Here is an 11,117-nt window from a genome sequence, read left to right as displayed (position 1 = left end):
CCCCAGGACAACCCCGCTGTCATTCGACACCCGGAGTGTGACCAGAATCGCCAGGGCCAAAACCGCGCGTGGCGCCGGGAACCGCGTGTAACCGCCCCCCCCGCAAGGGGGCAGCAGCGGGATGTGGGCGTGTTGCGCGTGGTCTCAGGCAGAGGGGCGGCTGACATGGTGGGCGTCTCTAAAACGGCGAGGCCAGGGCGCATCTCCTGATACGGTCTCGAGCCACGCAGAGGCAGCTAATGGGAAAGGGAGACTCTGTAGGATCGATCCCCCAGTGGCATCTTCAGAGGACTCACAGTGGCCGGGGGTTCTCGGTGGGCCCTATCACCAGCGGAAGCGTCGGATACTTCTTCCGGCTCACGGAAGGTCAGCTTCCGTTCGCAAGCTTGGGCGGGCGGTCCTTTCCCCGCGGACTCTTGCGCCCTCGGGCGGCGTCTCTCGAGAACAACGTGAGCTTGTTCACGCGAAATGCAAATAAAGATTTCTTCTTCAAAAAACAGGAAGTGCCTACGGAGGCCGGGTGGGCCGCGGCGTCTGGGCATGAAGCCGGCCAGCGACGGGGGCGCTGGCGGCGGCGGCAGCGGCTGTGGCGATGAGCGATATAGTGGAGAAGACGCTGACGGCGCTGCCGGGACTCTTTCTGCAGAACCAGTCCGGCGGGCCCGCGGCCGCGAAGGCGTCGTTCTCCTCGCGGCTGGGCAGCCTGATCCGCGGCATCACCGCGCTCACCTCCAAGCACGTAGGTGCCCGCCGGGCCGGGAGGTCGGGGGCGTCCGGGTGAGGCCCCCGCGCCGAAGGCCCTGGCCCGGCGGCGACACCCCGGGGCCTGCGGGGCTGGCCCGCCGCGGGGCTCAGGGGCTGCCAGCGTGTGGGTTGGTCCTCCCGTCGGCCCGGAAGCTTCACTTTCCTGCCCGCACTGACGGCAGGGAGGCCGGGTTCGCACAGTTGGCGGTGACACCGACTCGACTCATTTGCTCTCTTGAACCTCGGACCCTCCGTGTGTTTTCTCGACTCAAGTGCCAAGAGTACCGATACATCATGTTTCATAGGGTGTTTGGAGGATTCGATGAGGTGTCAAGGGTGTGAAAATACCCAGTGCCATAGAAGTGTCAGGCGTGTTTGAGCTTCTCCAAAGTTTCTTTCCCTACTCCGTTTTCTTCTCCCTCCAGTCGCTTCAGCAGCTCGACATCACCCACCCGAACGGATCCTGCCCTCCGGGTCTGCTGTGGAATATCTTTGGGGAACTTGACGTTCTTAGGTTAGAGCAAAGGAAAAGCGTAGCTCACCCAGAATGTAAAATTTGCTGAGTAAGTCTCTGATGAGCTTTGAAAACGAGTGATTGTGATAGAAGGTAGGCGTCCACAGACTTGATAGTTGCACGGATTGTGCAGGATACAGGTTCAAAGCTTCAAGGAGTTTATATCTTAAAAAGAGTTGGCTGGGTGAGGTGGCACGTGTCTGCAATTCCAGCACTTTGGGAGGCCTAGGCGGGAGGATCACTTGACGTCTGGAGTGGGAGACCAGCCTGGACAACACAGTGGGACCCCTCACCCCCATGTCTACGAAAATAAAAAATGAAAAGCACGTGTTAATGTCATAATTTGTTCAACAGATATTTATAAATCAAGGTTATGCGTGAGACACCGAGAAGAATAGAGTAAAAAACATTCCCTTCTAAGGAACTGGTCATCTGTTTTGGGCTTAAGACAAGTATAAGCATGACTGCAGTGCAATATAAATGCCAAAAGTGAAGAAAAAACAGAAGAAAAAGTGCTTTGGGGGTTAAAAAAATTATTTCAAGACTGAATTTAGATGATACTCTACTGGAGAGGATCTTCTTCACATTCCAAAATCCTTATTTATTGACTTAATGTTATTTCTCTTTAAGTTTTTAATTTTTGCTAATTTTTATGAGATACCAGATAAAATTTAAATAAAATTTTTTTGGTCTTTTTTTTTTTTTCTTTTATATTTTATTTATTTATTTTTGAGGCAGGGCCTCATTGTGTTGCCCAGGCTGTCTCAAACTCCTGGCCTCAAGTGAGCCTCCTACCTCAGCCTCCAAAGTACTGGGATTACAGATGTAAACTACCATGCTTGGCCCTATTTTTGGTCTTAACTTGCAGTTTGAAATTGTACATAGGCATCCAAATGTGGCTCTACTTCACCAGTGACTCTTGATTATCTACCTAATAAATGCCTACTAAGTCCATGTGTAATTTAAAGATAGCATTATATTATTTAAAAGTGGAATCAGTTTTCAAGTCCTTAGGTAAAATACAATGCAGATAGTAGAAGAGACCACATAGGTGTGTATGTGAGATAGAAGGTGAGGAAAAGGAGCTGAAGAATGAGGAAAGGCTAGGGAAGAAGTTTAAGGAAAAAGATCTATTTCTGTTTTTTGCCTTCTTACTAAACTGCTTTATTCCATGGAGACTTTTTACTTCTATGTGGAAGATGTGAGACTCTTATCCTGGGCCAGTATGTGGAGAAAGTATTTCTACTCTCTTTCCATCTTTAATTTTTTTAAACCATTTTCTGCCATTCTGCCATTAAGGGTACAGTAACTGAGTAAAGAGAAGAAGAATGATAGTTTGGCCTGGAAATATGTATTCTCTCCAGGGTTGATTCTGAAGGTTAGAGAAATGCCTCTTGGCAGATCTTAAGCACGTGTGTTTATAACTCTCCTTTGAAATAATGTTTCTTTTTTATTGGAAGTGTTATAAATTAAATTTTTTCTTTTAAAAATGTAGTTTTAAAAGACAAGTATTCAAGCATTTAAATATTTTCACTTTTTCAGGAAGAAGAAAAATTAATCCAGCAGGAATTGAGTAGTCTGAAGGCAACTGTTTCTGCTCCTGCTACAACACTGGTAGGTTTGCATAGTCAGTGCCAACACATTTGAATTTGAAATCTGGTTCACTATGCACTCGATAGCGTCATGCCGATCAGTTGCTAAGCTTAAATTTGTTATTGTCAAAATGAGTTACGAATGGTAGCAAGCGGCCATTAACTTTAGCTTTTTATTATTGATTGATTGTACCAGAACAAGACTTGTTTGTGTCAAGTCAGGGCCGACATGATGATGATGTAACAAATGTGGTGATACTCCTGGGATGCCAGTGCTGATCCAATTTTTTTTTAAATGTTGTTTTTTTTAAATGTGTTGGAAAAGGCTAGGATGTATCATTTAGCATAATATTTTCAGACCTGAGTTGATATATTGTAGATCTCTAATTTTACTATTATACATTTTGGAGTATAAGTTGACTGAAAAGGTAGAATAATTATTTTCTTGCTGTGAAACCGAGTATATCACATAACTGGAGCTAAATTAGGCCCAATTGTTTTCAAACTTTATTCCATATAACTTGGTTTTTCAAACAAATAATTTAGCAACTATTTAATGAGTGGTTCCTATTGGCAGGCCCCTGAGGGACTGTCCCAACATAGTTAGATTAAGACCCAGTTTTGTTTTGTTTTGTTTTTTGAGCAGGAGTTTCACACTCTCCCCCAGTCTGGGAGTGCGGTGGCATACTCACGGCCACTGCAGCCTCAACCTACTGGACTTAGCCACCGCGCCGAGCCAGGTTTTTTTGTTCTTTTTTTAAATGAAATTTTTTCCCCCCATCAACATTTGTTCAGCAAGTATTTAATGAGAGCCTTCCTTATTTAATCCATGAGGAAATGTTTTCCTTCCCACCAGTAAAAATATCAGGGTAATCATTTTCCTTTTTTCTTTTTTAGAAAGTAGGATTTATTAAGAGGACAGAAAAGCTCCCACAGTGGGAGGGGACTCAAAGGATTGCCATAATCATTTTTCATGAGTACATGATCATGGACGTGAACAATACTTGTAAAATCTGAGAATGTTTATACTTCCTGTTGTGATCATAATTATGTAGGCAGGTGAACCTCAAAGCATAGTTTATGTATCTATGCGTATATATGTATAACTTTGTGTCTGGATGTATGTGTGTCTGTGTATGAAATCATTGTGTTTCATAGTCCTTGATAGAACTCTTAAGCAGAAATGGTTTCTCTTTGTTAGATTTTCATTATTTTGTTTTTTTGTTGTTTTTTTTTTTGAGTTGGAGTCTTACTCTGTCGCCCAGACTGGAGTGCAGTGGCACGCTCCCGGCCATCGCAATCTCGACCTGCTGGGCGCTAGCAATCCTTCCGCCTCAGCCTTTCAAGTAGCTGGAACTACAGGCACTCGCTACCATGCCCAGCTAATTTTTTGATTTATTGTAGAGTTGAGGTCTTGCCAAGTTGCCCAGGCGGGTCTCGAACCTGTGGACTCAGGCAGTCCGCTCACCTCAGCCTCCCAAAGCGCAGGATTACAGGCTAAGCCACCGAGCCCAGCTTAGATTTTCTTTTTTAATAATTTATATCACTGTATAGTTTTTCTTGCTACAGGGCATAATCTTAGTGTTGGGTGGAACTACAATAATTAGGTAGAAGTTAGGAAACCAGAATTTGGAAGGAAGATATAATAATTATGACCATCCACCTCTAGCATTCCTTATAGAGTAGTCTGTCCATGAGGTGTTCATGTAGAAGTTAGATGACAGTTTGTTGGAGAAGTAAGGAAGTTCCTGCATTGGGGAATGTGCTTTCGTTTCCAAAAATAGGAGAATGATAGTGTGTGCAGTATAGTTTTAGTTAAATAAAGTTCATAATGACTTTTGAAAAACTCTGAGATAAAATGTGACAAATCCAGTATTGAAACTTAATGGCTTAAATGAACAACTTTGCTATTAATTAATGTAGAAATCTTTGAAGAGAGGCTTCCGGTGTCTTTTAAGTTTGTTTTCTCAGTATCTGGGAATCTTAAATTTTTTTTTTTTTTTTTTTTTTTGAGTTGGAGTCTCACTCTGTCACCCAGACTGGAGTACAATGGCTGTTCCCGGCCACTGCAGCCTCGACCTGCTGGTCTCCGGCAATCCTTCTGCCTCAGCCTCCCAAGTAGCTGGAACTACAGGCGTGTGCTACTATGCCAGGCTAATTTTTGATTTATTGTAGAGATGAGGTCTCGCCAAGTTGCCCAGGCGGGTCTCGAACCCAGAGTTCAGGCAATTCACTCACCTCAGCCTCCCAAAGGCACGGGATTACAGACTGAGCCACCGAGCCCGGCTGGGAGTCTTAAATTAATGTGTTAATGAATTAACTTTTATTGCTTTAAGCAAAAGTGACCCAAATTAAATTTCATTCCCCTAAGATTTTTCTGTTTCTCCTTAGGCTCTTCATATTTTTATTTTTTATTTTTTTGAGTTGGAGTCTCACTCTGTTGCCTAGACTGGAGTGCAGTGGCTGCTCCCAGCCACCGCAGCCTCAACCTGCTGGGCTCCGGCGATCCTTCCGCCTCAGCCTTCCGAGTAGCCGGAATTACAGGCATGCGCTACCACCCCCAGCTGATTTTTGATTTATTGTACAGATGAGGGCTCACCAAGTTGCCCAGACGAGTCTTGAACCTGCGGGCTCAGGCAATCCACTCATCTCAGCCTCCCAAGGTGCGGGATTACAGGCTGAGCCACCGAGCCCAGCTAAGCTCTTCATATTTACACAGGCACACACATACACAATATTAAACATTGTTATCCTTGTTTTAAATTTTTTCTTTATTTTATTTTAAAACAGGATTTATTGAGAGGACAGAAAAGCTCCCACAGTGGGAGGGGACCCAAAGGCATTGCCCTAAAGTATTTCATTTAACTGTTTTCTAAGCATTTTGTAATTCAGTAATCTTGTAATATGCTATCCAAAATTAATTTTTAGATATTAAATAGTCTGTGAGCTTTTCTTTATTTTTGTTTCTGCTTTTCTTTGTTTTGAAACATGTTAATGTTTTTGTTGCTCATTAAAATGTGCTGTAAATATCTTGTAAAATCTGAACACAAATATTATCATGCTAATCATATTTGTAGAATCTCTTAAAAATGCTTAGCTTGCATTACAAATATTCAAAGGTCCCATTAAAAATGGAATATGGTGGCTCATGCCTGTAATCCCAGCACTTTGGGAGGCTGAGATGAGAGGATTGCTTGAGCCCACGGGTTCGAGACCAGCCTGGGCAACTTGGCAAGACCTCATCTCTATAAAAAAAAAAGAAAAAATTAGCCGGGTGTGGTGGCACGTGCTTGTAGTTCCAGCTACTTGGAAGGCTAAGGTGGAAAGATCATCTGAGTCCAGCAGGTTCAGGCTGCGGTAGCCGTGAGCATGCCACTGCACTCCAGTCTGGGCAACAGAGTAAGAAGCTCTAACTGAAAAAAAAAAAGGAATACTATTAGAATGGTTATCCCGTTGATGAAATCATGTCCCGCAGTTCATCGTAATTGTGTTATTTAAAAAAGAGTGCCTATAAAGTAAATTATTACTTATATGTAGCATAATAATGCTGAAGAAAGTCCAGGTACAATTTGTTTGTTTTTTTTCTTTTTCTTTCTTTTTTTTTTTTCCTCTTTCTCCCTAGCCGGAGTGCAGTGCCATGGTCATGGCTTACCACAGCTTCAACCTCCTAGACTCAGGCAATCCTTCTGTCTCAGTCTCCCAAGTAGTTGGAACTACAGGCCTGCAACACCATGTCAGGCTAATTTTTAAAACTTTTTTGTAGCTACAAGGTCTCACTATGTTGCCCAGGCTTGTCTTGGATTCGTGGACTCAAACAGTCTTCTTGCCTCAGCCTCCCAAAGTGCTTAGATTACAGGTGTGAGCCTGTGCCTGGCTGCCATTTGATTTTTAAATGTGAAAAATGTTTTTGTTATAGAAATTATTACCAACTTGTAGGAATTTTCTAGATATTTTCATTTGACATTGCTACAATTTAGAAGCCAAGGAAGATTATCATGGATGACATTTTGACTGAGGACTGTATGTATCATATAACCAAATTTTACGCTGGACACATAGAAATAGCTATAGTTGATATATTTTGTAGTCGTGCCACTAACAAAATAGTGAAATAATTTTACTAAGATTAATGCTATTGGTAATTAACATTGGGAGCAACTTTTATTTATAAAGTCTGATATTGGGTGATTAATTATGCAACATATATATTACTTTTTTAGTACCAGGATTAAAGAATTCCCCTGTTAAATGATTAGAACATAATAAAAAAATCAGAACATTCTATTTATTTATACAGTGACTGGATATTTTGCGTTTCAGAAAATGATGAAGGAATGTATGGTGAGACTTATATATTGTGAAATGCTTGGATATGATGCTTCCTTTGGCTATATACACGCAATCAAGTTGGCTCAACAAGGAAACCTCTTAGAAAAAAGAGTAGGTATGTATGTATTTAAGACTTTCATACCTTCGTGTTGTCCTCAAAGTTCCAACTATTGTGTAGAATAAATGATGGCAGATATATAATACAATTTTAGAAACTTTTAAAAGATAACACTTCAGAAATTTAAAGTCTGTTAGTGATATCAGTTTTCCTGTTTCATAGCATTTTGGAGTTATAGAGATGAAAAATTGCTTGAGGTCTTGTGATAGTGTTTGGATGACTATATATTTGTCAAAACTCATTAACCTTAACACTTAAAATTTTCTTGTATACAAATTGTACCTCAGTAAAACTTATTTTAAGAAGTCTTTCTAACCTCATTAATTTAATGGTCAGAAATGTTTATTTATAGAATACAAACTGAAATTGACTAGAATAATTTTAAGTATCCTGTTCTTAGTTTCAGAAATGTTAGCTACGAGGATTAGAGGTACCTTTCGAAAATTTTGTCTCTGTGGTCATTAACCTATAGGGCTGTTAGGAAACTTCTTTCAGGGACTTAAATCTTCTGTTCATAAATGTTTAGCTTTATATCAAAATCCCGTTTATTTATTTATTTATTTATTTAAGAGATGAGGTCTCGTCAAGTTGCCCAGGCTGGTCTCAAATCGCTGAGCTCAGGCAGTCCTCTTGCCTCAGCCTCCTAAAGTGCTGGGATTACAGGCTTGAGCCACTGCGCCTGGCATATATCAGAATCTCAAGAAGGAAGCACTTTAGAATAGTATGCAATAGCATATGGTCTTTATTCAAAAGGGTTGATAATGCCATGTTGTCAAGGACTAGCATTCTTCACAAAATATGTTGACCTTTGCTATCAGATAATGGGGCGGAGGTGGGAGCTGTCTTTAAACGTTCTGGGATTGTATGCATGCGATGTTCCAGTTGTTGACCCCACTTCATCCAAAATACTCATCTGTCTTTTAGGTTTGTTATATTCTTTCCTTCATGTATATGTCCTTTGGCATCCTGTTTCTCTCTTCCTGTATTCCAAAATCAAGTTTTAAATCTTGTGTGACCACTCAGATGGCTCCTTCCATCTGTTAACTTTATAGTGTTGTCTTCTTATACATACACATTTACACACACACACACACACACACACACACACACACTCTTTTTTCTGTTTTTATTTTAATTATTTGTAAATAGGGTCTCGTTTTGTTGCCTAGGCTGGTCTTAAACTCCTGGCCTCAAGCAGTTCTCTTGCCTTGCACTCCCAAAGTGCTGGGATTACAGGCATGTGCCACTGTGCCTGGTTTCTTTTCATATACTAATGTCTTAGCTCCTGAACTAATTAAAGGAAGGACCTTTTTTTTTCTTTGAGTTTTTAAAGTAGTCTTTATTAGTAATTTGCTTTTCCTAAAACTTGGATTTTTCTTAAGTATTATATAAAAATGGAATTTTATTTTACTAATGTTTTATTTCACATACACTTGCAATGGCCATTCAGTCATATTCACTGTTTTCGTAAAGTCTTTCTAATGATGTTGCTATTTTCGCTTCTGAAAGGTTGTATTTGTAGTGTTTTTCTTTTCTTTTTTTTCCTAAGAAGAAAGAGATCAAAATATCTTTCAACCATTGTTGAGCGTTTTAGGAAAAGCGATAACCTACTTCATCCTTTTCGTTTGTAAGGAAAGCATGTTAAATATAAATACATTTGGAAGTGTTTAAAATACATACATGAAGGGAGACAGTGATGGCAGAGTCCTGTCTGGTATTTTTGTGCCTCCCTTTTATCTATCTTTTCTTCTCATTTTCTTTACTTTTTCCACTTTCTCACTATTTCTTTACTTTCTAATGTTTCCCTTCAATTTTGAGCGATTTTCTTTTATTCCCTTTACATATTAATTTACAGTGGTTGAAAAAACATTGGTGTACCCCTCTTGGAAATATCTATTTTTTTAAGGACTCTGAAAGATACATCCTAAGAAATTTACCTTCAATAGTTAGATTTTGACTTGAATTGGAAAGATATTTATAAATAATATGAAAGATATTTTCTTAGGGATTTTTTATTTATGAAATGTGTTGTTTTCATGGACTGGTATGATGAGGGGGTATCCACTGTCAGCCAGGTGCTGCAATCAAGCATAAAGATGGGTAACTTACACTGTTTCTGTTTTGAGGATGTCTGCAATGGCAGGGGAGAAAACAAAGACAGACAAAAACTAGTAGTTAGAATATAATGTGGAAATTGCCTTCATGAAGGCGTGAACCATGTGCTGTGCTCATATAGTCAGGTGTAAGAATGATCATGGAAACCTTTTGTATCCCTGGTCTTAGACTTAGAGAAGGTGAATATGCTGATTAGATTTCTTATGAAAGTTCTGAAATGAAATTACTGTGGAGCCTGTTTAAATGTTGCATGTTTAGACTTTAGTTAGACTTAGCTTTGGTCCTGGCATTTTTGATTTGGGTTCCTTTGGCATGCAGTGAACCTTTGTCTTGCTGTTGTTACTTAGCTGTCTTCCATGTTACCATAGATAGAAAATTTTGAAAGCAATACAGTCAATAAATATTGTATAGTTGATGATATAATTATTTTGTACAACTACTGCTACATTCTGCTTCTTAGACATATGTGTAATTTTTTTCATTTTCAGTGTAGTTTATTTTTAACAATATATAATGCCTCACGACTCACTTTTATTTCTAGCCTCACTACCCAGTTTGCCCCTTACCCTCATAATTTCATTAGTTTCTGATTAATGTTTCCATTGGTTTTTTTTTTGGAAAAAACAAGCAAAAGTATGTGCGCACACTTTTTTTTCATATTATATACATTATCTCCTACTCAAACGACAGCACACTAGATTATTCTACATCTTTTTTTGACATCTTCATACAGTTGCCTCATTTTCACTGGGTGAATGTGCCATAGTTTTTCAACTAGATCCTTACTGGTGAATGTATGGATTTTTTTTTTAACTCTCTTAAAATAATATTGTAATTAATAACCTTTTATATATACTATTTCATAGTTATGGAAGCTCTCTTAAAGAAGATCTCAGAGTCATTTTTATTGAGACTTATGTTCTTCCTTAGGAAAATATTTTTTCTTTATTTTTTAGAGACAGAGTTTCTTTCTGTTGCCCAGGCAGGAGTGCCAGGCTTGATCATAGCTTACTGTAGGCTCAAGCACCTAGGCTCACAGTATCATCCTGCCTCAGCCTCCTGAGTAGCTGGGACTATAGGTGTGTACTTCCATTCCCAGTTAATTTTAAAAAATTTGTTTTTAGACACAGGGGGTCTCACTTTGTTGCCCAGGCTGGTCTCTAACTCCCTGGGCTCAAGTGATCCTCCCATCTCAGCCTCCTGATTATTATCTGGGATTATAGATGTGAGCTACTGTACATGGGGGGAAATATTTTCTTGATTTAGAGAGCTATGTATCTACAGGCTTCAGATATTCTTAATGCGTGTTATTGAGTGGAAGACATTTTTAGAAATACCTATAATTGAAACCTTCTGTATGTCTTCACTCTGGTACTGTTAATGCTTTCTCTGATGAAGAATGCTACCTTATTTCTTTATGAATATTGTAGAATGCATTCATTTCCATACCTGTTAAGTCAGGCATTATGTTAAGTGCTTTATCTTCTGCGATAGTCAAGTTCCTTGTCTAAAGTCACAGAACAAATAAATGATGTAGCCGGACCCAAATTTCTTTAAGTCAAAGCTTTTGTTTTATCCTATATCACTTTTAGTCATATCAAGTATATTCTATAATCATAGTTGTTAGTCTCTGTTTCCCTGAAAACTTTTAATTTTTTTGAGTCACATAATTTTTTTCCCTGTTTTTCAATGATCAAAACAGGAT

General features: G+C 39.7%; 1 protein-coding gene across 1 annotated transcript in view; it reads left to right on the top strand.

Annotated features, from left to right (window-relative positions):
* The first annotated feature begins 491 nt into the window (after positions 1-491).
* Positions 492-11,117, top strand: part of AP4E1 (adaptor related protein complex 4 epsilon 1 subunit) — an 82,325-nt gene continuing 71,699 nt past the window's right edge. Inside the window, exons 1-3 of the mRNA XM_008071529.2 lie at positions 492-739; positions 2,801-2,872; positions 7,171-7,294. Coding sequence (XP_008069720.1) covers positions 593-739; positions 2,801-2,872; positions 7,171-7,294 — 343 coding nt within the window. The 5' untranslated portion in view covers positions 492-592. The remainder of the gene's footprint in view (positions 740-2,800; positions 2,873-7,170; positions 7,295-11,117) is intronic.

The sequence above is a fragment of the Carlito syrichta genome, unplaced genomic scaffold, assembly GCF_000164805.1.
Source record: "Carlito syrichta isolate Samal-C Ts95f unplaced genomic scaffold, Tarsius_syrichta-2.0.1 Scaffold314363, whole genome shotgun sequence".
Lineage (NCBI taxonomy): Eukaryota > Metazoa > Chordata > Mammalia > Primates > Tarsiidae > Carlito > Carlito syrichta.
This window is presented reverse-complemented; position numbering and strand designations above follow the sequence as displayed.